This window comes from Gamsiella multidivaricata (genome assembly GCF_025024155.1).
Source record: "Gamsiella multidivaricata strain RSA 2152 chromosome Unknown BC939scaffold_33, whole genome shotgun sequence".
NCBI lineage: Eukaryota > Fungi > Mortierellomycota > Mortierellomycetes > Mortierellales > Mortierellaceae > Gamsiella > Gamsiella multidivaricata.
The window spans coordinates 127,765-151,580 of NW_026251741.1; the positions used below are offsets into that span (position 1 = coordinate 127,765).

At 49.6% G+C, this 23,816-nt stretch overlaps 8 protein-coding genes across 8 annotated transcripts; 3 read left to right on the forward strand and 5 right to left on the reverse strand.

The window, feature by feature from the left end:
- Positions 1 to 594: 594 nt before the first annotated feature.
- BC939DRAFT_451705 (uncharacterized protein) lies at positions 595 to 1,104 on the reverse strand (the record flags this gene model as incomplete). Its single annotated transcript, XM_051555708.1, has 1 exon — positions 595 to 1,104. A coding segment is annotated over exon 1 (483 nt), but the record flags the coding sequence as incomplete, so codon positions are not given.
- A 96-nt stretch (positions 1,105 to 1,200) lies between these two features.
- On the reverse strand, positions 1,201 to 4,865 carry BC939DRAFT_493073 (Utp21 specific WD40 associated putative domain-containing protein). The gene is made up of 6 exons (XM_051559546.1): positions 4,531 to 4,865; positions 4,184 to 4,408; positions 3,770 to 4,084; positions 2,714 to 3,678; positions 2,306 to 2,603; positions 1,201 to 2,186 (listed from the first exon to the last, which is right to left on the reverse strand). The coding sequence occupies exons 1-6, from the start codon at positions 4,736 to 4,738 to the stop codon at positions 1,294 to 1,296; spliced, it is 2,904 nt and encodes a 967-aa protein (XP_051412111.1). The 5' UTR covers positions 4,739 to 4,865; the 3' UTR covers positions 1,201 to 1,293.
- A 260-nt stretch (positions 4,866 to 5,125) lies between these two features.
- Positions 5,126 to 6,341, reverse strand: BC939DRAFT_451709 (uncharacterized protein). The gene is made up of 5 exons (XM_051555709.1): positions 6,132 to 6,341; positions 5,918 to 6,012; positions 5,632 to 5,801; positions 5,465 to 5,530; positions 5,126 to 5,346 (listed from the first exon to the last, which is right to left on the reverse strand). Exons 1-5 carry the CDS (start codon positions 6,201 to 6,203, stop codon positions 5,171 to 5,173), a joined length of 579 nt encoding a protein of 192 aa, XP_051412112.1. The 5' UTR covers positions 6,204 to 6,341; the 3' UTR covers positions 5,126 to 5,170.
- Position 6,342: 1 nt separating this feature from the next.
- On the reverse strand, positions 6,343 to 8,000 carry BC939DRAFT_451710 (omega3 desaturase). The gene is made up of 2 exons (XM_051555710.1): positions 7,523 to 8,000; positions 6,343 to 7,408 (listed from the first exon to the last, which is right to left on the reverse strand). The coding sequence occupies exons 1-2, from the start codon at positions 7,851 to 7,853 to the stop codon at positions 6,528 to 6,530; spliced, it is 1,212 nt and encodes a 403-aa protein (XP_051412113.1). The 5' UTR covers positions 7,854 to 8,000; the 3' UTR covers positions 6,343 to 6,527.
- A 2,069-nt stretch (positions 8,001 to 10,069) lies between these two features.
- On the forward strand, positions 10,070 to 12,999 carry BC939DRAFT_451715 (putative FAT1-long-chain fatty acid transporter). The gene is made up of 6 exons (XM_051555711.1): positions 10,070 to 10,178; positions 10,308 to 10,547; positions 10,967 to 11,428; positions 11,537 to 12,069; positions 12,177 to 12,306; positions 12,406 to 12,999. Exons 1-6 carry the CDS (start codon positions 10,172 to 10,174, stop codon positions 12,885 to 12,887), a joined length of 1,854 nt encoding a protein of 617 aa, XP_051412114.1. The 5' UTR covers positions 10,070 to 10,171; the 3' UTR covers positions 12,888 to 12,999.
- Positions 13,000 to 13,992: 993 nt separating this feature from the next.
- BC939DRAFT_163486 (WD40-repeat-containing domain protein) lies at positions 13,993 to 18,011 on the forward strand. Its single transcript, XM_051550309.1, has 12 exons — positions 13,993 to 14,011; positions 14,098 to 14,324; positions 14,552 to 14,655; positions 14,776 to 14,846; positions 14,988 to 15,204; positions 15,316 to 15,997; positions 16,087 to 16,222; positions 16,317 to 16,437; positions 16,525 to 16,644; positions 16,731 to 16,900; positions 16,988 to 17,365; positions 17,466 to 18,011. The coding sequence occupies exons 2-12, from the start codon at positions 14,181 to 14,183 to the stop codon at positions 17,843 to 17,845; spliced, it is 2,523 nt and encodes an 840-aa protein (XP_051412115.1). The 5' UTR covers positions 13,993 to 14,011; positions 14,098 to 14,180; the 3' UTR covers positions 17,846 to 18,011.
- Positions 18,012 to 18,246: 235 nt separating this feature from the next.
- On the forward strand, positions 18,247 to 21,012 carry BC939DRAFT_451722 (P-loop containing nucleoside triphosphate hydrolase protein). The gene is given in 4 exon segments (XM_051555712.1): positions 18,247 to 18,363; positions 18,381 to 19,073; positions 19,218 to 20,241; positions 20,393 to 21,012. 4 exon segments carry the CDS (start codon positions 18,307 to 18,309, stop codon positions 20,980 to 20,982), a joined length of 2,364 nt encoding a protein of 787 aa, XP_051412116.1. The 5' UTR covers positions 18,247 to 18,306; the 3' UTR covers positions 20,983 to 21,012.
- Positions 21,013 to 21,177: 165 nt separating this feature from the next.
- BC939DRAFT_411129 (uncharacterized protein) lies at positions 21,178 to 23,556 on the reverse strand. The gene is made up of 4 exons (XM_051552935.1): positions 23,539 to 23,556; positions 22,412 to 23,424; positions 21,779 to 22,295; positions 21,178 to 21,678 (listed from the first exon to the last, which is right to left on the reverse strand). Exons 2-4 carry the CDS (start codon positions 23,099 to 23,101, stop codon positions 21,245 to 21,247), a joined length of 1,641 nt encoding a protein of 546 aa, XP_051412117.1. The 5' UTR covers positions 23,102 to 23,424; positions 23,539 to 23,556; the 3' UTR covers positions 21,178 to 21,244.
- Positions 23,557 to 23,816: the final 260 nt, after the last annotated feature.

The following is a 23,816-nucleotide window of genomic DNA, read 5'->3' on the forward strand; positions in this document are numbered from 1 at the left end:
ACAATGTCAGAACCTCGCGATGTTCAGATGCAACGGCCTTTAACGAAAAAAAAAAAAAAAAAAAAAAATGACGCCTTTACCTCCTTTCCTTTGAAATTCACTGGCAAACCTGCACATGAAGACTATGATCGAGGTGGTAACACAACCTATTTGGGCTCAACTTGGTCATGTCAAGGATTGAGACGCATTGCGACGCGACTACGGTTTATGATGGCGGAAGAGTGCCGCGGATAAGGCCTTGAATAGAATGAGGCGTTTGCAAGGATCTGGGTGCGCTCAGAGTTCCCTGGAATGGGATGACGGTGCGTTTTTTGGGGGAGATTGGCCGTCCGAGCAGAGACTGTTCTAAAAAAAGCATCAGGGCACTGAAGCTTTAGGTCATATATGAGGTTCGAGTAGACTACCTGTGGTTAATCAAGCAAAGTAGGGATGCAACCTGTACGCCCACCGGAACTGTCCAACACATGCACTGGCTGCATGCGACTGTAGTTCACAAACAATATCTTGGGGAAGAGGGAGAGAAGGGAGGAGGTTTCTCCTACAGGTCTGAACTTGGAAACACCTTGGATTCCGGATCCCTCTCGACTCTGACCCCAAAGCTGCCTCGCCTGAAAGAGTCTGGACATGAGCGGTGCCATCCTCTCGTATACTTGACTGACCTGACCAAGATTCTCTAGCCCATAGCCCCCACGTCCATACTCGGACTTCAAAATCAAAAAGTCAGTTCTCACTTCATAGATACCATAGCCGTTGGCCTCGCTTCCGAATCTGTCCTTAAAATTTTGACACCCTGGTGCCTTGGGGGTCGCACCATCGATGCTTACGGTTCCACTCCTGGATTTCTCACTCGGGAGTGCGGCATGGGACAACTGGCGATTTTTGGAGCAGCCGGCTTTGGGTGTTGAATCTCTCGAGGCTTGCGAAGCTGCGGACGGACGGGGAGGCAGGAGCATGTTGGATAAAGAAACATTGGTCAGTATTGAGGACGTTAAAGGCGAAAGGCTTTCACGAGGACAAGGCAATCGAGAACAATTCGATGGTGGACTTGAAGAGGAAGCGTCCGGGGGATCGGATGCTATATCGAAACAACCCATAGATCCTGGCAAATAGCCGAAAAATAAAATAGAAAAAAATAAAATACAGATTGCTTGTTATCGATTGAACAATGCAAAGGTGCGGGGGGAGTTTATTTTAATAAAACGGTACTATGAACGAGTAATGGGAAGAGATGAAGAGAATCTAATGCTGGTCGAGTGCTTGTGCGGACAAAAAATATATAAAAAAAAAAAGGAATTATGCCTTGGTCCTCATAAATTCAATCAAGCAGAGTGTACTCTGGAACAGCTCTTCCAACCGTTTCCACTCCCGCTGATGTTCCGATACCAACCGCCTCAACCGCATGCTGACACTCAAGGGACCTGCCTTCGTAGCATTAACTTTGACTTTCAACTTTCTGCTGTTGCTGCGCTCGTCATCATCATCGTCGTCGCTCTCCATCTCACTATCCTCGTCTTCGTCATCTTCGTCGTCCTCGTCTTCATCATCCAATCCAGCGTCCGGGTTGGCCACCAGTACATCGCCATGGATCCTCAAGAACAGGTTCAGGTATGCCTCTGCCAACTCAAAATCCCTCCTCATGCTCAGCAGATACTCGATAGCCTCCAAGAAGTACCTCGGCTCCGCCAGGTCGTTATCCAGTGACATGGACCTCAACTCGAAATCCACAGCCGAGGGATTCAGTGTCTTGAGGTGGTCAAAGAAATCAGAGTAATCGCGCTCGACCACCACCGTCTGTTGATCCTTCTGACCCGCGTTCACTATATGGTGTGTCGCTCTAGTGTTGTGGCCTCTCTTAAGAAGCGTCATAAAGACCGTCTCGGGCTGGAGCATGCCCATGCGGATCATCTTGGTGTCTGCCACATGTGCCCGCTCCTCGTCCTCCTTGGTGGCCACAAACTTGGGCTCAACACCAGGCAATGTGTTCAAGAAGAAGGGTGCCTTTTCGGGCGCCTTGGGAGCCTCCTTGGGCTTGTTCCTGGCCTTGATCACGTCCAAATTCAGCAATGTCTGCCACTTGGATTTCGGAAGGAGTGAGAGCGTGATCATCTGCTCTGTCAGTTGTTCTGGTGTCTCAATTGTTGGCTCCAGAGCGAGAACCTCCTCGTTGGTCGTGTAAATGTTTTCGACTGATGCAGAGTAAAATTATAGACGCGGAACAAGGGTACGACAGCTTGTCAGCAACCATGTGGAATAACGAAAATTGTCATGGACTGTCAATAAACACAACAAAAAATGTATGCCTTACCTTCATCACCATCGTCCTCCATTGTAGACGAGGTAGGCAGACCGACACGGATGACATCGTCCTCAGTAATGCTCCTCAATGACACAGTCGTGAACTGCATGCGGTTCGCCCACAAAAAGATACCAACATTGTCCACATGCGCCGTAGCCAGATAGTCTCCTGTAGGCGAAAAGGACAAACTCGTCGCAATGCTCTCGCATCTGAAAATGTCGACCATATGTCCCGTGGGCAGATCCCAGGTGCGGATCGTAGCATCCAAAGATGAAGACACCAGCCAGTGGCCATCAGGACTGAACGTCTGTTATAGGATAAAATATGGTTAATACGACGAGCACCTCCATATTGCAGTAAGATCGCATCTAAAAATGCAACCAACTAATGTCGACAATACATATGAGAACACCTTACCATGTCAGTAATACGGTTCGAGTGACCCCAGAACTCACGGACGACACGACGATTCTCGATATCGACAATACGTATGCATAGATCATCGCAAATGACCGCCAAGATATTGTTTTCAGGGTAGAGCAGCAAATGGGTGATGGGCGAAGGCATCTCCATGGTATGTTCGCACTTTCCGGACTTGATATCCCACAACTTCAACAGTCCATCCAACGATCCCGAGACAAGGCTCTTGTTCAAGCGATCCGACTGGAGCCCCGTCACAGCCTTGCTGTGGCCATCCTCAGAAAAGGAACGGCGGTGGATCCCAGACTGCATGTTGAACATATCAATGCCTCCAGATGCCGAGCCCACAAAGCCAAAGTTTCCGCATGTGCTGATGGCGACAGTCTTGGTTGAGGATCCATCCTTGGGGGTCATGAGGTGAGATCCTAAAACCTTTCGTTGGTAGTTCCATGAGCGTACGCCCGGCTCGTTCCAATGAGCCGTCAAGATGTTGTCCCACTCCTTCTCCTTGGCTGGTGCTGCTGCGACAGTCGTGATCAGGGGCAGCTTGAGCTCGTCAATCTTGAGGTTCAGCAACCTTGACTTTTTACTCAGCGATCCCTGCGACAATTCGACTGATTGTGAATCACGGACGGTCGAAAAAGCCCTCAACGAACGATCACGACCAGCAGAGAGAATAAAGTGTCCATCCTCGCCGTAATAATTGATGTGTGTTGGGGGTTGGTGGTGGCCGCTCCTAGACTTCAAAAGACGGGGTAGACCATCCAAGCTGTCAAAGATCCACTGCTTCACAGAGTTGTCGGCTCCTGAGGTCATCAAGATGGGCTGTCCGTTCAAAAACTGGATAGAAGGGATCGTTCCATCGTGGGCACCCTTCATCACATGGAGCACTTTTTGCCGATCCAAATCCCAGAGTGCGATGTCACCGTACATGTTCGCGGTAGCCATCACATGCTGATCATCTATAGGTGAGTAAAGATGGGTATAGGCATTAGATAGAAGACTTAATTGGGTTGTACAGATCCAAAGCCATTGACGTCCTTGCGCGCCTACCTGTGCGGAAAGATACAGCTGTGACCTTTCCTTCTTGCCTCATGGTCATGATGGTGGTATCTGTCCTGATGTTATGAAGAACGACCGAGCCGTCCAAAAGACCGACCGCAATAACGTCGACAACAGGTGACTGGGTGAAGCAGGTGACAGGCGAGTTGAATCCCTTGAAAGCATAGACCATTGTGCTGGTGCGAATGTTCCAGAGCTGCATTGTCCCCTGGTTGCTTCCAATGAGGACCTTATTGAGGTATGTGCTGGGGTGGATAAGGGTTGTAACTGTGAATGAAGAGTCAAAGTCGATGGTGGTGTAGAGCTCTATTCGGTAAAATGGATTGAAACGATATTAGCTACTACTAGGACCTTGTTACAGTGTACTTCATCAAGTTCAGCCTTCTCCTTCGTCAAAATATTTACCTCCAGTGCTATGGTCGTTCAACTTGACGGTATTGTCACTGCAGATTGAAATAATGTGTTGGCCAAAGATCTCCAGTGATACTATTGAAAGTCTAGGATCTGTCCCGCATGAGAACCGACCGACTTCCTTTGCTCGCTTGTACGAAACAACATCAGATCCGCATGCTACAAAGACCAGATCGCCGAGTACTGCCAAAGCCGTGATAGGTGTCGATGTATGTGCTCCTGATCATTTTTTTCCCCCCCCAAAATTGAAAATTAGATCCTTGTTAGTTCATTCGCACAGTGTACATCAGCATTAGATATCAAACTGCCGAATATTCCTTCGCTGGTTCCTATGAACATACCGACAAAGAGCAGATTCATCTTGGCGACGTCGTAGATATGGAAGGTCGTGCCAACGCAGGTCGTCAGGAAGTACGCCTGGCCTTTGGCCTGGATGTTGAAGGGGATCTCATTGGTGACATATCCAATGGCTCGAAAAGGTACAAAGAGGCGTGGGGCCACTGCCTTTGGGGCCTCTGTGCGTGCCTTCTTTTGAGGGATGCCAAACATGGTGAACGGGAAGGTGTTATGTGTCGTATGTCCTGTCGAGCTGTCGAATGTAACGTGGAAAACAGCTAGAGCAGAGAAAGACCAAGGTCGTCGTCGAATGGGGTGATGAAAGGATGGGATGCCTAGGCCAGCAGCGGGACACACGAGCTGCAGCTTTTTTTTTTTTTTTTGTATGCTATGAGTAAACATAAGCCACTACTGCTAAACAAATTTGGTGGCAACGGTTAAGTAGTGCGGAGAATGAAGAAGAGAGTAACGAACGTAGAAATAGCAGCTGAAGATGTGGCATCTCTCTTTGGACAAGATAGCGCGACACGGATACTTTCTACGTCGATTGCCTGCAAATTACAGCAGAGTCAACTTCCTATATGGCCCTTCGATTCCATTCCGTTTGCGAATATATCGTTTATTGGGTTGAGCGCTGACTACATGTTACGCCGTGGACTCTTGAGTGGACTCTGGGGCTGTTGTCGCAGAGGTATCAGTGGTCGATGCTGTAGTAGCTACAGCAGCGGCAGCCTTCTTTTGTTCCCATGGCTTCGGCTTAGGGGCCAACTTGGCTTCACTAGGTGTTCCTTCCGCCAGATTGTTTGGAATTTGGCGGATGCCTACAGAAGAAAAGACGAAAAAATAAAATAAAAAATCAGTGTGTTTGTGTTGACCGCCATTTTCAGCTAACATTGACACGACGCCTTTCTCTGTTACAAGTCTGCATAGACATCCTACCTGGGATGGGTTTTCCTGCCGCGATCAGCTCACAAATCTCCTGGAACGATTTTGGATAGGTTGGATCTGGTATCGAAAGAAACAGAAACAGTAAGGATCTTTTATCCGAGTACCAATAGACTGAAATGAAAATCATTTCAAGGGTTGTCTGGGTTGATGTTGCTTACCTGCAGACGTTGCTGCAGATGCTGGGTCAGAGGATTGAGATTCCACTGCCATGCTAGTAGTATCGCTCTCCGAAGATGCCATTTTCGATTCTTCTGATGATGCACCGGCATTGGTCGATTTCTGCGCACGCCATGCCTTGTATTGGTTGTAATCAAAGCTTTGGACAAATCTGTCCATAATATCGTACAGAGAACAAAGTTAGTGGGCACATATATTGACGACGGACGCGTGGGAGTCCGCGGAAACATTGTTCACGATGATTGATAGATCCTTTTCCTCGCTTACCGAGTAAAATAAAAATATTTGGCGTTCTCTATAGCATCCCGCTGCTCCTTCTCCGACTTGTTTTGGTTGTTGCTAACAATTGACTTGAGACCGCTCTACGTTGTTGTCCAGACAAGGAGAAACATGTTTTTTTTTCAGTTGCTTTTGGTCCTGACAATGATGCATTCGAATTTCTTCTGTTTGTTTGTTCCTCCGGAGCTGCTGCACCCATTACCTGAAAGGTTGAGTCATTCTCAAAGTCGTAGCTTTCGAACCTTTCAAAGACCTGCTGTTGTGATGCTGCCATCGTTTCCTTTGTCGTTTTTTGTCATGAAACGATTTCGTGGCCAAAAAACGCAGTTTATCCTTTATCTATCACGTGTAAGTTAGGATGAAGGTATTGTGGCAAAGTCAGAGTCGGGGCTCATTTTCTTGCACCTTATCTCTGTAAACCCACTCGTGCCTTTCCCATTGGGACATATGAAGAGAGATCTTTGAGTGTTCATAACTGTAATAAGAAACTTGGTCTATATATACAAATGCATATGGTTCTAAGAGTCTTGTGTATCATGCAGAGAGGGATGATTGTGGTGATATATCGATGGCACATGCTTCTGGATGGGGAAGAGTTTTAGTGCTTGTAAAAGACAACTTCACCCTCGTCCTCAACAAATTTGCATTGTCGCCAGTTGCGGTAGAGGGCCTTGGCGATCGGTGTGTCATCCTGGAGATAGTACTTGCCAAGCTTGGCCTTCAAGTGCTTGGTGGCCTCAACGGCGTTGTAGAAGGGCATCTGAGAGAACATGTGGTGGCACTGATGCGAGTCGCCGATGTGGTGGTGCAGGTGATCAACAATCTTGCCAAAGGAGCGGTCGACGGTGCAGGCAGCTCCACGCTGGAAGTTCCAGACGTTGTCGCGGAAGTGGGGGACCATGGGGTCGGTGTGCTGGAGGTAAGTGATGCAGACGATCCAGGCATTGACACCAAGGTAAGGGATGCCATAGTACATGAAAACGGTCAGGGGCGAGAAGACAATCGAGAGATAGGTCAAGATCGAGACCATGGCGACAATACCGCAGTTCGAGTAGAAAATGTTCTTGGCCTGGTGGGGCTCGAAAAGAGGGGCGATGGTTTGGAAGTGGTTGACCCAGTGAGGCGCCTCCTGACCAGACATGTTCTTGATCAGATAAAGAGGCCAGCCAAAGGTCAGGATCAAGACGAGGACGATAAGGGTGTAGAGAGGCGTCTCAGCAAAGATAGACTCTTCATGGTCGTGGTGATGATCCAGTTCAGAGAGGTCATCCTGGTTCTTCTTTTCCAGTGGAGGGAGACCCAAGTATGAGCGGGTGGCGGGAATAAAGACCACGTCCTTGGTCATGGATCCGGTACCCTTGTGGTGCTTAGAGTGGGACATTTGCCATGCTTGGTATGGGACCAGGAGAGCCGAGTGGAGGGTCCAGCCAAAGATGGTGTTGACGGTCTTGTTGTCCGAGAAAGCGCCATGGCCGCACTCTATAATTGTCGAATTGAAGTATCAGTAATATTTTTTTAAGTCCAGAGATGCCGATCTGTGTTCGCAGCGACGGTTGACTAATTTTTCGCTGTTGATTTGTTTTGATGTCTTACCGTGAGCTAAAATCCAGGGACCAACCATCACAGTGCCCTGAATGATCCAGTAAGCGATCCAGGCAGGGATTCGCAGGGCGAGCGAGGGCAGGGTCTCAATGAAGGTAGCACAATAAAAGACGGCGGCGATTGTGATCAGATCCTTGGCGACGTGCATGATGGATTTGGTGGTGTCGCGGACAAAGAGGTGGGCAGGGATGGCATCACGGATTTCCTTGATGGTGAAGTCCATGGGCATGTAGCCTTGCTCGTAGTTGCTCTTGGTCTGGGGCTCGCCTTGGAGGACGATCCTGTGACGGATAGACTCTTCGATAACGTTTGGGGGAGCCATTCTTACGACTTGTGGATCGGGGATGAGGGTGCGGAAGAGGTGAGGGGATGAGGATGAGGAGAGGAAGGGAGAGAGGGAAGGAAAGAAGGAAGGGAGGAAGGAAGGGAGAAGGAAGAGAGGGCGAGGGTAGAAGACAATCGCTCGTGGATGGGACTTGTAAAAATAAGATAGAGCGAAAAAATAATAATAATAATAAGTAAACAAGGACAGCAAATGTCCGCTCCGTTGGGTGGGACCAGCCAGGAGGGCTGGAAGGCTGGAAGGCTGGAAGGCTGGAAGGAAGACTAGACTGTGGCGGACATAAGGAATGCAGCGAATCCGGAGCGAGCAGCTGGAAACCTTACTGGCAATTAAAATGTCTGGCACAGAGCTGTTATCGCTGGGCAACTTCCAGTACCCCTGACGGGATGGGGGTCCGCCTTCATTGGGACGGTGTTTATTTCGATCCTCGTGCATCGCATCCATACCACCTACTGCCCTCAAAGGCATGCCCAAACGCTCTCCTACGACAATTGACCCACCATTCGCCGTAGTCACCATGGTGGTTTACTTTTTTTTTTTTCATCTTTTTTCCCTCGATGGCCATGAAGGGTACCGGTAGCCTAATTATGAGGGAACGGCGAGAGGCGCAAATAGCACAGGGCCACGGACACTGCGCTCGAATGAAGCGAGGTCATTGAGGTGCGCCTATGATGGGTAATCAATAGAAAGATACGAGAGTAAAATAGTCATGTATGTTCTCATGTGTCCGCTTGTGGTCGCCAGAATGGTCAATTTTGACGAAGATATGGCACATGTCAACAAGACCAACAGGAGTACCTGAAAACCCAAACGTGGTTCGACTGTCTGTGCGTCTGCGTCCGTTTCACACACACATGTCGCACGCTAATCTTTTCTATCAAGACTCCGCTATGAGATGACCGGACAGAAACCAGTTTATCCCATGTAGCCATTCAGCTATTGTCCATGCGTGGTCTTCCTCTTCGTCTGGCGTTGGTCCGATATTGCATATCATCGAGAAATCCTGCTCCTCAGGTCCGAACGTTAAGACCCTGCGCTGTCGCAGGAGGGAATGTGTGACTATGCATATAAATTTCTACCACGGCACAACGGTAGAAAATTGCTTCTAGTAACATCTCATTACCTTCATTTATTACCGGCCTCCAACGTCTGCGATTTGATATAACTGTTTCTATGAAATGTGACCTTTCGATCTTCAGGATCATCAATAGCTGCGGTATAGTCGCGGGATACATAGGACAGAAGAAAAAAGTAACGATTAGACATTAATGAGACGAGCTTGAAGCGATGCAAGATAGTAGCCAGCGGAAGCTGCAGCTCCTCATGCGACCTTAGGATGATCGTCGTCGATGAATAGCATGGAAAGAATGATGCCCTGTGTGAAATGAATGTTTAACCGCTTTTTAAATTGCGGAAGACGTAAGAATAGGATGTCGATGGTTCTACTGTCACTGTCAAATACGTTCGCGGTGGTATCTTTAGAGCATGTCAGCAAAGATTCCCGTGAAATAAATAGCTCGTGTAGGTCGATTGCACCCGTCCACTGACGCTATGTATAGAGTAAGAGTATGGGGGAGCACAGCTCCCTGGTAGTCTTTGTCAAAGTAACCATTGTTACCTCAGAAACCCATCGAACCGGAATTCTGTACGATGGATTGATATAGAGGTCGCCGTTCAATGACCCTTGCGAAGCCAGGGCGCAGTAAGCCAGAGTACATTGCTCTGACATGAATAGGAGCCGGACTTGCCACCAAGAGAAGGGCCGCAGATGCGGACCATTCCAGGGAAGAGAGGTGGTTTCACTCCTGTGTTGCAACGCACAGACGTCGTCTCTGAGCAATCTGCGTGGATGTAGTTGGCCGCCCACTGCACGATGCGCCGCGGGGGGGGAGAGCACACGATGGCCACGGATGTTCTGTGTGGCGGGTATACACAGGTATTTAGTACGATGTGGCCACTGCTGCCACTGCTGCCACTGCTATGCTGTAAAAGCGGACCTGCATTGGCCGTCCAATACTGGACACGGACGTCGTACGTAGTTTCATTGCAGACGCGACTCCGGGCAAAGGCCGAGCCGACTGGACACAGACGTCTCCGCCGGGCAATTGAATTCCCTCCCCGGCTATTTTGGCTGGCTGTTACTCCGCTGCTATAAAGCCAACGGACTAAAGGGCCAGCTCCAGCTCCAGCTCCCTCAGCTTCTTGTTCTCTCTTGCTGCCCCATTACCACTCCCCCTCCGACTACAGCACTCTCCACTCTCTCTACAACCCTACCCCTTCTGCTCTGTTATTAGACCATGGTTGGTGAGTAGCAACGGAATGAGATGAGTTTTGCATTCGCATGTCGAATGTCAACCAGGCCGCTCACTGTTCCTCATTACTTTCTTTCTTTCTTTGGACCCCTGTTTCACCTGCTGCACTTTCCCAATGCAGCCCTCCCAGTTGTTGCTGCCGCTGTTCCTGCGGCCATGTATGTAAGCTCCAAGCTGTCGATCCCTCGGGATGCAAGGCTCATCGGGAGTCTTGTCAGTTCAAAGCTGGCATACAAGGCCATCGAGAAGAACGACACTGTCAACTTGACATATCGCTTTGATGAGTGCTACCGCAAGAACCCTGACCGCGAGGCGCTGGTCTTTGAGGGCAAGTCGTACACTTACCGCGATATCCACCTTGGTAAGTATAGGATTGACATGCCATTGTTCCTTTTCTGATCTTAAAGTGCGAGGGGGAGGAGGAGGGCGCGGGGTAGTTCCTGCAAATGTTCCAAAGTAATTATGGAACTATGAAGGCACCTTTTTGTTGTGTGCCGCTGTTCCTGGCGGTGTCTCTATTTCTTTTTGTCTATCCATCGCTCCACAGTTTTGCACTTCTCCACAACCTGGTGAGCAGCGACAAAAACAAAAGATTGGATTATGGTTTGCAGCCCCACAGGTACGGGGCAGAATCTCATCAGACACAGAGTGCTCATGTCATGCGCGGCGAACCTTCGATCGCGATCGACCGATCGATCGCACCTGTCGAGTGTCGTTACTCTCTGTTTCTCACGCTTAGGCCGCATTTTTCTATTGTTTTATTTCGTTTTTTCCGGATAGCATCGAACAGGGTCGGAAACTGGCTACTCTCCAAGGGCGTGAAGCGCGGAGACATCGTCTCGCTCTTCATGCTTAACAGCCCCGCATTCATCTTCTGGTGGTTGGGCATCAACAAGATCGGCGCAACTGGTGCCTTCATCAACACCAACCTCACCGGAAAGCCCCTGACACACTCCCTCCGCACCGCGACGTCCCCCATCCTCATCATGGACACGGAGCTGACAACCTCAATCGCGAACTCTTTGGACGAGATCCGCGACATGGGCTATGTCATCTATTCTTACGGCGAGTCTAGGCATGCCGACTTTGCCATGCCCGTTGATCTGTCCCAATACCCCGACGCTGATACCCCAGAGCACCTCCGACGCGGTACAACCGCGAATGATATCGCAATGTTGATCTACACCTCTGGAACAACCGGTTTGCCCAAAGCTGGACGCTTCTCTCACACTCGTGCCAACAGTAAGTCTTTGTTGGTCTCGGTCGTGTAGTCAATCGACAGTGATGCTGCAATACATGCTTGAGGCGACCGTTAACCATGACTCTCAATTGATTTCCATTTTATTATAGCGGGGTCACTCTTTTGGGCCAGATTTTACAACTTCACTGAGAAAGATCGCATTTACGTCTCCTTGCCTCTGTACCATAGTGCCGCTGCGGCCCTTGGCATGTGTCTTTCTTGGAACTGCGGAGCAACGGTCGTCCTTGCCCGCAAGTTCTCAGCAACTAATTTCTGGGACGACTGCCGCGCCAACAATGTTACAGTGATCCAGTACATTGGCGAGATTTGTAGATACCTGCTGAATGTACCCGAATCACCGTTGGACAAGGTGCACTCTATTCGATTGGCCCACGGCAACGGAATGAGACCCGATGTGTGGACTCGATTCAGGGATCGCTTTGGAATCCCATTGATCGGAGAGTGGTATGCCTCAACCGAGGGCACTGGAGCCCTGACCAACTACAACACTGGTCCCAACGGTACAGGCGCCATTGGTTACCGAGGTACTGTGGCCAGGTTGATGGATAAGGGACTGAAGATTGCTCAGTTTGATATCCAGACCGAGGAGCTGATTCGAGACAAGAATGGACGTTGCATTGAGGTAACGCAACAGCTTATATCTTGTTACACAGGCGTGGGATTACCAGCGATACCTCATTTGCACTTGGCTAATTATGTTTGCTCGCCATATTTTTTTTTGTACAATAGTGTCGCCCCGGAGAGCCAGGAGAGCTGTTGACGCTTGTCGAGACAACAGATCCCAATCGTGACTTTAAGGGATACCATCAAAACGCGAGCGCAACGAGCAAAAAGATTGCAAAGGATGTCTTTAAAGTTGGTATGTTCTCGTGTTGCTATCCTCTTGGTTCTTGCTCCTTCGTCTCCTTGGATTTTTTTTTTATTGATTTCCCTTCTACTGGTCGATTTCTTTCTTCAGGGGACACGTACTTCCGCACCGGCGACATCCTTCGCCGCGACTCTGATGGATACTTTTACTTTGGCGATCGGGTCGGAGACACGTTCCGGTGGAAATCCGAGAACGTATCGACGGCAGAGGTCTCGGAGGTGCTTTCGCTCTACCCTGACTGTATTGAGGTCAATATCTATGGAGTGGAGGTGCCGGGCCATGATGGCCGTGCAGGCATGGCAGCGATTGTGGCCAAGGACTCGATGCAGTGGGACAAGTTTGCAGAATATGCGCTCAAGAACCTGCCACGGTACTCTGTCCCGATCTTTATCCGCAAGGTGCCGGAGATGGAGATGACAGGCACGTTCAAGCAGCGCAAGGTCGAGCTGGTGAAGGAGGGATTGGATCCTGTGGCGATCAAGGATGAGATGTTGTGGTTGGATGGTCATGTGTACAAGCCTTTCAAGACAGAGGAGCACCAGAGGGTGATTGGCGGCAAGGCAAAGCTGTAGATCTCGAGGGTAGAAAGCGTAATAATATATTGAATTGTAAGAAAAAAAAGACGCGTCTAGTCGAGATGTTGTAGTGGTATCAGTTGCGCATACAATCTGTGGCAGAGGAGGGGGAATGGTTGCATTGCTACATCGATGTATGAGTCTTCTTCCCCCTTTGTCGGTCTTTGTGCTGGTATACATTACAAGGAAAGCAGGTGCTGGTGCACATACAGAAGTAACTCTCGTGGAATCCCAGAGAAGGAGGCTATCAAAGAAACATATGGTTGTCTATGGTGTGGTACGGTGTAGGGAGAGAGGGGCGGGATGGGGAGTGAGCACACCTCGTGGCCACTCAGTCTTTTTCGTAAAAAAAAAAAAAAAGGGGAATTCATTTTCTCAGCAGGGCTCCTTCTGCCCCACCGGCCATCATTGGTCTGACTTGTCACTGGATCAAAGCCAGTCAGGCCAGGTCAAGCGGAATGGGGAGGGGGGGAGTGGAGCCAACTTGCTTTCGCATGCTTCATGCCATCCGACAGCTACTCCTCATCGACACGCGCTCCTCTTTCTTCCTTTCTTTCTTTCTCTCCTCACTCCTCACTCCTCACTCCTCTTCTCTCCGATCCTCCATCTCTAAATCAGTCACCATTTTCCTCTGTCCTACCCCCCCCCCCCACTCCAGCTCATACTCGAATCCCGTCTCCATCCAGCATCCTCTTATCTACTCTTTGTTAGTGGCGTTACTGCAGACCACTCTCTCTTTCTCCAAGTGGGCGTAAGTGCAGACTGACTTTTGGACCTAGGCATGCTATGCTATGCTATGCTATGCTATGCTATGCTATGCTATGCTATGCTATACTGTGCTATACTGTGCTATACTGTGCTATGCTGTGCAGGAAGGGAATAGCTGAGGGGATGGCTGCCACCACCACCACCACTACATCAACAACAACGACTACGCATGCCAACAGGCGACATCCATGGCCTACTCTTTGGACACTGATTTACAAATGACTCACGTAGCCTCCTCTCTTCTCGTTCCCTTCCCGCTTTTCCCGCTCAGTGCTGGTACGTCTGTCGCTCGCTCGTCTGCACCATCCCAGTTACCGGCCTTCTGCAGAGTCTTCAGTTTATTCAGCAACTTGGTAAATCAAGCACCCCGACGTCGTTGCTTTGATTATACTCACGGACATGTCGCTAAAACTGGCTTCCCTTTTTTTCTTTCTATCAGGCGTGCAACTGCTTCCAAACCAACTCAACAATCTACGACGACTATAGCATCAAATCGACTCTAAACAAGGCCCTACAGCAGCCATGAACCAGTTTCAGTCATTTGCTCCACAGGCACCATCTGTAGCCGAGTATGCCTTTCCGAGTGTGCTCCAGTTCCTACAGTCGGAATGGCGTCGGTTCGAGCGTGATAGGAACGAGTGGGATATCGAAAAAGCAGGGATGAAGGTAAATGAACAGTAAAGGACATGTCAGTCGACTCAAAGCGACAGCCTTGACAGTGCTTTACCGTTTGCGAGGCTTCGATGTGCATGCATGGTCGTCCAGTCAGTCCGCCGATACGATTGGCATGTGTCAGCATGAACGGGGATGTATGGCCTTTTGTTTCGTCCGTGTTCTTCCCACTGTCCTAATATCTATCCCTTTAACTTGATGCTTTACCTCATGACCATTAGGCCAGGATAGCGTTCCTCGAAGGCGAGAAACGTGGCGTGGACAATACAAAGATGGACCTTATGAAGCGTGTTAAAATGCTGGAATACGCACTTCGCCAGGAAAGGTACTGCCTAGACTTGTTTTACAGTTGTCCTTGATGTCTTTGAGCGATAGTCATCGCTCGTGCTAGCATGCTAATGAGCATTATTTCCTTTGGTTCAACCACTTTCACACTAAATAACAGGAGCAAGTATGTCGAAGCCAACAATGCCGCTGGTGCAGCTAAGCAGACCAATCATTCTGTTGATATCCAGCGTAAGTTCTATATTTTCGAGGAGCAGCGATTACAAGACGCTCACCTCCCTCCCCCCACTGTGCCGCTCTCATGTCTTATCCCGTATATCGTATCGTGCCAGGACGCTGTCTTAACATTATATCGTATTTCAAAATGAATAGAAGCAAAGAGTGCTAGCAACGACAACAGCAATACGGATACCCTCAGTAACGGCAACAGCAACAGCAACAGTAATAGCAATGCCAATAACAATAACAAGGCACAGAATAGAATGTCAGCTTACAGTGCATCAGGAGTGAGCATGACTCAAGTGAGCCCCACCTCCGCTACTGGTTTGGATCCTGTAGGGAGAGCCAAGAGCAGGGAGTTTTTGAGGATGTAAGACACGATCGATCGCTCCGCACATTCTCGTACACATTCACCTGCACAATTATGATATAAAGGGGGAGAGCACAGAGAACCACTAACACATAGTAAAATTCCATATAGATGCCTGCAGGAGATCAGCTACCTGACAGCGTCAGTGCCCCAATCGATTACAACTGCAATGCCACCAGCTCAAAGCCGAGTTGGCCGCCATGAATTGGACAAGCGAGTACCTGGCCCTAATGGCCTGCGAGGTGGAGGCGGTAGAAACCGACACAGCGACTTTTTCCCGGCAGGTGTTCATTTGCAGGCGGCTGCTCCTCCGTTGTCAAGGTCCAACTCTGTCCCGATCGATACTCTCGATTCACTGTCAAGGGCCAAGGTTATTGCGAGTAGCCCGCTTCACGGCACAGATACTACCGCCATCAATGGATCCGTAGAAGAGCTAAATGGAAACCAAGCTACGTTGAAACAGCAGCACTTTTCTCAACAGCCTTCAAAGCTGATCAACGGCTTTGTCCCGGACGAGATGAAGAAAACTGCATCTGCTCATACACCCAACAAAGAAAAGCAGGGAGCGCAGAAGACCGAGCGGAGCAATGATGACAGCATGGACGATGGAAATAGGGAGGAACAGAGTCCAAGCGCTCTCGAGGCTTTCCAGAGAGAGGAGGCTGTCACTGTTGTTCACTCGCCAGTGTCCGGTGATCAATGGCGCGCAGAATTGGAAAAGGCTGGTCGTCAACTGGCCGAAAATGCCAACGAGAAAAAGGCAGGAGCTAAAGCGGAAGACGTGGCCCAATTGGTGAGTGGACACTTGAACTTCCAACTCGAACGGATGCGTCTTGGCGGCGTGCTTTTGTTAACAATATATAATTTCTTTTATGCTTATAGAGTAAGGATGTGCAGGATAAGTTCAATATCACATCTGAACAATTAAACAAGATGGTGAAAAGCTGGGACTTGGACAAATCTAAACAGGACCCTGGACTTGCCAAAAACTCGATCCGCAAGAGAACCAAGGAGGAGGGTATGTGGCAAAGCAACGGTGCTCGTGCTTCTAGAAAAGGACCCCATTGTATGGCGGATCGAATACTCATCATGTGTCTCCTTGTGCGTAATAGATGAATTAGAGTCCCTGTGGATTTCCGAGTCCGAATCTATGGAGACCAGCGGAGGGACAAAAACAAGCGATGCCCTCGAGGATGAGCCTGCTCGCTGGCGCCCCAAATTGACGTTGCGTAGGCAAGTCTTGAGGCACAGGATGATGTTATCGTCAACTATCGTGTATGCATCGAAAATTAATCATGAGAATGCTTTATCCCTCATTAGACACCTCGACACTGTGCGGTCGATCGCTTTTCACCCTTCAGATAAAGCCCTTTTGTCTGGCTCAGAAGACGGAACTATGAAATGTTGGAATTTGGAGGCACCTCTCCAGGATTCCAAGAGGTAAATAGGAGGGCGTTGGGTGCCATCATTCTGGATGATACAACGCAGCTTGCTGACCATAGCATACCTGCTTCTGACGCCTCTAGGCAACTGAATGGTGAGATCGAGCCCGTCCATACGTACCGCGGACACACGAAGCCCGTCACTGCGGTCGCCATATCTGCGGACCAAAATAAGTGCTTCTCTTCTAGCATGGATTCGACCGTGCGATCATGGAAAATGGTACCAATGAACAAGGAGACGTATGCGCGCCTCGGTAAGTCATAACGCTCAGTTTGAGAAGCTACCACGGCTCTTTTTCCATCGAATAATACTTATGCCGCTCTGTTTTATTCCTGAATAGACCCCTCACTTTCAATGTCGTCTTTTATCGGGCACACTGATACTGTTTGGGACATCCGACTCTTCCCCATTTCCATTTCATCTTCTCAGCTCCTGGCCTCGATATCCGCTGATGGGGCACTAAAGATTTGGGACACAGAGACCAAGGGCTCACCTCTTCGATCTTCATGGGGCTACAATGGACTGGAACCTTCAGAACTCACAGAACCCACGGCGGCATACACATCTGGCTTGGCCAAATTGCCGACACCCACCAGTCTCGACTTTTGTCCGACAGATCTGAGGAAGATGGTGGTCAGCTACTCGAACGCCGTCATCAAACTGTTTGATATCGAGACTGGAAAAGAGATATTGGCCTTCAAGAGCAACGAATCTTATGGTGCGTGAAGGGCTTACAGAAGACCTTTTCTTGAAATGGCAACCCCTGCGCCTATGCATTTGTTTTAAACCTTTCTAACCAAATTTTATGTTGACTATAGATGGTACGACCGCAACACAGATCAATAAGATCGTTTGCCACCCAACCCTGCCCATTGTGATCTCAGGACACGAAGACCGCTATATCCGATTCTTTGACATCAACTCGGGATCGTGCTCGTTCTCGATGCTCGCCCATCTGGATGCTGTCTCCTCGCTCGACATCGATCCCTCAGGGCTTGTGCTCTGCTCTGGCGGACATGATGGGTCGGTGCGGCTCTGGGATATTGGTTCATCAACGAGGTCCTGCCTGCAAGAGTTCACAGGACATCGCCGTAAGAGCGGCGAGGGAGTTATGTCAGTCAAATACCACTCGACTTTGCCAGGCTTGTTGGCCACCGGTGGGGCCGATTCGATTGTCAAGGTCTATACCCGGAGCTAGACTAAGCATATGTAACTCGCACCAAGGAGCCATCATGACCTGTGCGGGACGGAGTCGATTCATATCGATGACTAGCGATATCTTTCAGCTCTCCTAGGATTTTTTTTTTAGCTCTTTTTCTTTGTCAATCTAGTGTAAAATAGCATATGCATAAAACATTTTTGCCACCAACCCTTTTCGGTTCAGAGAATAAGGTTTGCTCTATTGTCAATAGACTGCGAAGAATGATCAGTTCTAAAGGATCAGCCTTGTCAACATGCACTCCTCAACACTCATTCGCAGGAATTGGATTACAAGCAAGAGTCAGCACTGTCCCTGGAGGAAGCTGACTTCACCAGGAGTCCATCGGCGGAGGATTGACGAATACAACTTTAGGGCGATCTGTAGTGTTCAGTCGGTACCTGTCTCAGCCTGTAGCGCCCGCCCAACACTCGTCACATCTGCATATCGCACCCCTCGACATGGTCTCTTGCACAACAATAACAGCATCGATTCATCAGTCCTGTTGCTCCAAAAAAGTATCTTTGGGTATAAGAGCTATGGTCATGGGCTGTCGATTGATCGATCCATTGGAACGTTAAGAAGCATGGGAGCTGCAGAGGCGACGAGTCCAAGCCCTCAGGACACGATCCCAACAACAACAACAACAACAACAGCAGCAGCAACCACACCGCTGAGGTCACAACCGGAATCATCACTGGAGTACTCACGACCCTTCTCAGATCTGAAGAACTTGCAACCGACGACTCTGGAGGCCATCGAATCCGCATTCGGATACCAGTTCATGTCAAAAGTCCAGTCCAGCGTCCTTGCAGTCCTCCCGACACAGCGCGATATGCTCGTCAAGGCCAAGACGGGTACAGGAAAGACATTGGCGTTCTTGGTCGCTGCACTTGAATCTCTCATAGATGCGGGGGCTACTTCAAGACTGGTAACAGGAGCAGAAACGAGAAATTACGAGGAGAGGGGGATGTTAAGCGGTGACAGGATCGGGTGCGTGATTGTGGTACCGACGAGGGAACTGGCGTTGCAGATTGCGGATGAGGCGGGGAGGTTGTTGGGTCCACTCGGGTTGGGAGTTCAGGCGCTTGTTGGTGGAGAGAGCCGGCCGAGACAGTTGGATCGGGTTGCGAAGGAGCCGGCGCAGTTTGTGGTGGCGACTCCAGGGAGACTGAAGGATCTGTTGGGAGATAAGGAGTTTGCAGAAAGGATCGGAAAATCGAAAGTGGTAAGAATTTCTTGCTGTGTATGGGGAAGGGGGGGAAATGTTTTTGTGGAGAGATGAAAGGGGATATAGAGTCATGGGAATGTGGGTACTCACATCATGTTTGTTGCTTTTTGTCTTTACGTACTTTGCTCTGTGTGGATGTAGCTCGTGTTGGACGAGGCGGATACGATGCTCCAACTCGGGTTCCGTGCAGAACTGGACACTATCCTGAGTGCCATGCCTCAAGACCGTCAAACGCTCCTGTTCTCTGCAACGGTTGATTCGAAGCTGGACTCGCTCCGCGACGTGGCGCTCCATCAGCATCGTGGAGCTACAGGTCGGCCGCAAGGACCTATTATGATTGACACCGTGGGTGATAAGGACGTTAATGTGAATCTGGCGACCCAGCAGCGGTATTGCTTAGCACCCTATCAATCACACGTAGCGCTCGTCCGAAGAATTATCAACGATCATCTGCTGGGTGACATGGATCTGGAGCATCAGGAGAGCTTAAAGAAGAAGAAGCCCACCGCCGTTACAGGAAAGTCACCCGCTGACAAGAAGATGAGCCCACGAAACTCCTCCACAGCAATCGAAAGCAAAAAAGGCCAGAACAACAAGATTATGGTATTCCTGCCGACGACGCGGGGCGCGCAACTGTATGCAAGAGTGTTTGCGTCGCTCTCGATGGGCAAGGAGCTCTCCGTGTTTGAGATCCACTCTGCGAAAGAGCCACGCGAGCGAACCCTGACAAGCCGGAACTTTCGAAAGATCAAGACCCCCGCGGTATTGTTCACATCTGACGTCTCGGCGCGTGGAATCGATTACCCAGGAGTCGGACTCGTCATCCAGGTTGGGGCACCACTCTCGTTGGAGCATTATATTCACCGCCTCGGAAGAACAGGGCGAGGACAGCAACTGGCGAAGGGAAGGGTTTCTGGGAAGGATACTGAAAAGGGGAAGAAGGATCATGGCCGGGGTGTGTTGATCCTGGGGGAGCTGGATCAGGGGTTTATTGAGCATCAATTGAAGCCGTCGCCACTGTTTGGGATCGTGGAGCAGGAGCATCGATATGAGGATTGGCAGAGTGTAATGTTGGGCGAGAATTTGGATCGGGGATTCAAGCGTGCGCTCGAGAAGGTGGATGAGAAGTTGGCAAAGAGCGCCTACACGGCGTTTTTGGGATACAGTAAGTTGAAAGCTTTACGTTCTTTCTCTTTTTTTTTTTTTTTTTTTTTTTTCTTTTTTTTCTTTTTTTCTTTTTTTTCTTTTTGAAAGTATGTATGCGTTGGTGTTGCGGATGAAATTATGTCGAAACTAAAGCCATCTCTTTGCTATAGACCTGACGGTGGGCCCCAGAATCGGAAACACGGATCGGAAGAAAATTCTAGAGTCTGCAGACAAGTACATTGCTGCGTTTGGAGTCGAGGAACGACCAGCAGTATCAACCAGTTTCCTTGAGCGGATGGGATTCATGAAGTTCCGAACCCCAGCACTCGAATCCGGCCAAGAAGCAGAGGGACTGGATACTCGACAGCCACATGAGTATGAGCTTGTCGATGGCACCTTCCCAACAATCAACACACGTATCACCAAGAGTCCGTTTGCCGCGCGTTCCTCTTCTGCTTCAGACGTGGATATTGATGAAGACGAGCACGAGCACGAGCACGATCACAGCACGAGAACCAAAGCGGACACGGAGACATGGATGACGAGGAAGCAGCGTCAGGAGGCATTTGAGGAAAAGATTGGGCTCAAGGAGACAGAGTATATCAAGGTCAATGAGGCCGATTGGGAGGACTTCATAGAGTTCAAGCCAGGGATGCCCAAGCTGATCGAGAAGCTGCACAGTCCAAAGCGGATGGGACACGTAGGCAACCGGCCGAGTAAGAAGCTGAATAAGATCTATAGCGATAATGATGGCTGGTAGAACGCGGGAAGGAGGGTAATAACTAAAGACGATAGCAAAGAAAACACATTGGCATTTTATTTTTTATTTTTTATTTTTTATTTTTTATTTTTATTTTTTGTTGTTTTGAACAGCGGACGGAAAACTGAAGCACAAACATCCTCAGGCATCTCTGCCTGGCATTTTTATTATCAGCACTTGAAGGTAAAGTGATAAGTAATTCAAGCGAAAAAAAAAAAAGAAAAAAAAGAAAAAAAAAAACCAGCATCTCTCGCATTTTTTTTTAAACGGTACCGTCCTCAAGAATACGATACTTGGGGTACACATCCACAGGGACACCCATATCCTCAAGCGTGGCCAAGGCCTGCTTGACCTCAGGAGAGATGATTCCGTACTGGTCCACAAACTCCTTGACCTTCTGTTTATCACCATCACCCTGGAGGACGAGGATCCGAGTCGTCAAGGACCGGACAGCGTCCTCGATCTTGTCCATGACCACGCTGAACTTCTCAGTCTCGGCATCGTAGGCGAAACCACCTTGTTCCTTCAGGTACTCAAACTGCATAGCCTGACCCAGGCCATGGGCCTCAGTGATGCCGAAGCGGATCGAGCGGAATGCGGAGGCGAGGTAGGTCATGTAGAAGGATTCGGCATCGGGTCCACCAGAGAGAGTGCCATCCTTGAGCAACAAACCGACCGCGTACAATCCCACGATATCTATCAATTTTTTAAAACAGAGCGGACATGTTTGTTAGGATACGAGATACAGGACCATGGGGGGGAACTGCTCCAAAAAGTCGCAGAGATGATCACTTACCGGCCTTGGCCTCCTCCATCGCCGAGTGATACTCCTCGAGCGCCGAGCGCACCTTCGTCTCCTTATGCCTTACCAAGAAATGGGGACCCAACGAATGAGCGACCTCGTGCATCAACACATGCTGGAAGAAGGCCTCGAATTGGACCTTCTTGACCTGTTCCGGATCCAAGACCTGCTGAGCGATTGGTCGGAGCACCTTCTCAAATTTGCCCTCCTGAACGTTCTTGATAATCACCAGCTTCGAGCCCGCGATCTTGATGGGGGCCTCATCGTTCGGCAAATTGTAGGCCGCCGTCATGGGCACGGCTACGTCGCCGCCCGAGTAGAGCTGGTTGACGGTGATGATCGCCGGGGGGTGCAGACCCTTGGCTTTGTAGAGCTCGTCCACCGGGAGCTGGTCCTCCATATCCTGAAGTCGGTCTGAGAACTTGGCGAGGATCGCGGAAGAGGCAAAGTCGCGTGCGTGCAGATAGAACTCATATGCGGCGCGGATGGATAACATCTTGTCCGTGTAGTTCTACACCATCACCAAAAAAAAAAAAAAAAAAAAAAAAAAAGACAAATTTCATTAGCATATACATCTAACATGAGCTATCCAGTTCCCTGTCCATCAAAAAAAAAATTTGTCCTTACTTCATAAGGTCCGCAGGTGACATCGAGCGCAGACTCCTTGCTGATCCTCAACCAGTCCACATCCGAGTCCACATACTCGTTTGTCAAAAACGCCTCCGCCCTGGACCTCAAGAACTTCTCCAGCGACTCATCGCTCACCAGCTCCGCCGCCTGCTTCAACAACGCCGCCGCAGGCTCCAAGAAATCCTTATACTCCTCCGAATATGGCACAGTCTTCAGTCCGCCGGTTGCGGGATCCCTCTTTACCACATGATAATACGACTCTGCCTCCTTCTTCGCTTGACCCGTCAATGAAGCAACCCAATCCGAATACTCCTGCTTGCTGATATCATCCGGATAGTAGTTTCCATGCTGAGGAGGGTCATGTGGGATATGGATCTCGGCTTCTTTGACCGACTCGATGAACTTTTCCTCATCCAGTCCCCAGGGTCCCTTGAAGAGCTGCAGACCCAAATCGAGCTTGGCATCGCGTGGGGACTTGGAGTGGATGTGGGCGTGGAGCCGTTCGTTGCCGGACCAGAGCTGACGGATGTAGATCTGGTCGATCAGCTTGCCGACCTGGACGAGGAGCGGGATTGCCTTACGGTCGCCGTCGGAGAGGCGGTCGAGATATTGGGTTCCGCCGACTTGGATCTCCTTAAAGCGGGCGAGCTGCTTATCAAGAGCAGAGGTGGAGGTTGCGGTGGTCATGGTGTTGGATCTGAAGAAGGGTGTGAAATGAGCGCGTGGGAGGAGCTTGATCGGTGGGTGGACGAATGAGACGTGTCCGAGGGGTGACCGAGCAAGGCGATGAATCAAGAATCTTGAGCGGAGAATGGTGGTGGGTAATCAAGAAAGAAAAAAAAACGAAAGGGCGTGTGGAAACCAGAGGAGGAGAAGGAGTTCCTTTTTAAAAGTCGGGACGAAGAGTCGTGTCGGTTCCGGTGCTGTGGAAACTGTGTGAAAATGGTGTGGATTCAAGCGGACACCATCAAACTCATGGGAAAAAGCGTCGGAGAGAAAAAAAAAATAAGGTAAAAAGAGCCAACAGCAGCGGTCTTGTTCTTTTTTGCTGCTCTCCACGCACCTTGGCAGACAACCTTATTAACGATCCATGCATTATTGCTGTCCGCAACACCGTTCTTGAGTAAAGGGAGAGATGCCATCATTGCTCAGGCCGGTGCCGGCTCATGGGTATCTGCTGTGATCTGTATCCATGGGTGTCTTTCCAGGCACCGAGGTGGCCCAGACTCGGCATTCGAGAGTATCTCCGGGTCAAGAATCGGAGGCAGAGTAATTGCTTTTCAATGGCCATCCTTGGCATGTCGCTTGATCTATGTGCAGACTGCGTTGAACAGGTGTAGTTCTCAGTTCCACCTCGATTCGTGAACGCGTTTTTTTTGTAGTATGATTTTGCTGCCACTCG

What these genes read in the sequence shown, in the direction of transcription:
- BC939DRAFT_493073 (XM_051559546.1), bottom strand. Translation starts at nt 4,738, where the DNA reads ATGTTTGGCATCCCTCAAAAGAAGGCACGCACAGAGGCCCCAAAGGCA. An exon ending in AGCTGTATCTTTCCGCACAG is followed by an intron (nt 3,679 to 3,769) that starts GTAGGCGCGCAA and finishes ACTCACCTATAG; the next exon opens with ATGATCAGCATGTGATGGCT. An exon ending in CGAACCGTATTACTGACATG is followed by an intron (nt 2,604 to 2,713) that starts GTAAGGTGTTCT and finishes ATCCTATAACAG; the next exon opens with ACGTTCAGTCCTGATGGCCA.
- BC939DRAFT_451709 (XM_051555709.1), bottom strand. Translation starts at nt 6,203, where the DNA reads ATGGCAGCATCACAACAGCAGGTCTTTGAAAGGTTCGAAAGCTACGAC. An exon ending in AGAATGACTCAACCTTTCAG is followed by an intron (nt 6,013 to 6,131) that starts GTAATGGGTGCA and finishes ACAACAACGTAG; the next exon opens with AGCGGTCTCAAGTCAATTGT. An exon ending in AAATATTTTTATTTTACTCG is followed by an intron (nt 5,802 to 5,917) that starts GTAAGCGAGGAA and finishes TATTATGGACAG; the next exon opens with ATTTGTCCAAAGCTTTGATT.
- BC939DRAFT_451710 (XM_051555710.1), bottom strand. Translation starts at nt 7,853, where the DNA reads ATGGCTCCCCCAAACGTTATCGAAGAGTCTATCCGTCACAGGATCGTC. An exon ending in TCCCTGGATTTTAGCTCACG is followed by an intron (nt 7,409 to 7,522) that starts GTAAGACATCAA and finishes CGACAATTATAG; the next exon opens with AGTGCGGCCATGGCGCTTTC.
- BC939DRAFT_451715 (XM_051555711.1), top strand. An exon ending in AGAATGGACGTTGCATTGAG is followed by an intron (nt 12,070 to 12,176) that starts GTAACGCAACAG and finishes TTTGTACAATAG; the next exon opens with TGTCGCCCCGGAGAGCCAGG. An exon ending in AAAGGATGTCTTTAAAGTTG is followed by an intron (nt 12,307 to 12,405) that starts GTATGTTCTCGT and finishes TTCTTTCTTCAG; the next exon opens with GGGACACGTACTTCCGCACC.
- BC939DRAFT_163486 (XM_051550309.1), top strand. Translation starts at nt 14,181, where the DNA reads ATGAACCAGTTTCAGTCATTTGCTCCACAGGCACCATCTGTAGCCGAG. An exon ending in AGCAGGGAGTTTTTGAGGAT is followed by an intron (nt 15,205 to 15,315) that starts GTAAGACACGAT and finishes AATTCCATATAG; the next exon opens with ATGCCTGCAGGAGATCAGCT. An exon ending in GGAGACGTATGCGCGCCTCG is followed by an intron (nt 16,901 to 16,987) that starts GTAAGTCATAAC and finishes ATTCCTGAATAG; the next exon opens with ACCCCTCACTTTCAATGTCG.
- BC939DRAFT_451722 (XM_051555712.1), top strand. Translation starts at nt 18,307, where the DNA reads ATGGTCTCTTGCACAACAATAACAGCATCGATTCATCAGTCCTGTTGC. An exon ending in GGATCGGAAAATCGAAAGTG is followed by an intron (nt 19,074 to 19,217) that starts GTAAGAATTTCT and finishes GTGTGGATGTAG; the next exon opens with CTCGTGTTGGACGAGGCGGA. An exon ending in CACGGCGTTTTTGGGATACA is followed by an intron (nt 20,242 to 20,392) that starts GTAAGTTGAAAG and finishes TCTTTGCTATAG; the next exon opens with ACCTGACGGTGGGCCCCAGA.
- BC939DRAFT_411129 (XM_051552935.1), bottom strand. Translation starts at nt 23,101, where the DNA reads ATGACCACCGCAACCTCCACCTCTGCTCTTGATAAGCAGCTCGCCCGC. An exon ending in TCACCTGCGGACCTTATGAA is followed by an intron (nt 22,296 to 22,411) that starts GTAAGGACAAAT and finishes GTGATGGTGTAG; the next exon opens with AACTACACGGACAAGATGTT. An exon ending in GATGGAGGAGGCCAAGGCCG is followed by an intron (nt 21,679 to 21,778) that starts GTAAGTGATCAT and finishes AAAAATTGATAG; the next exon opens with ATATCGTGGGATTGTACGCG.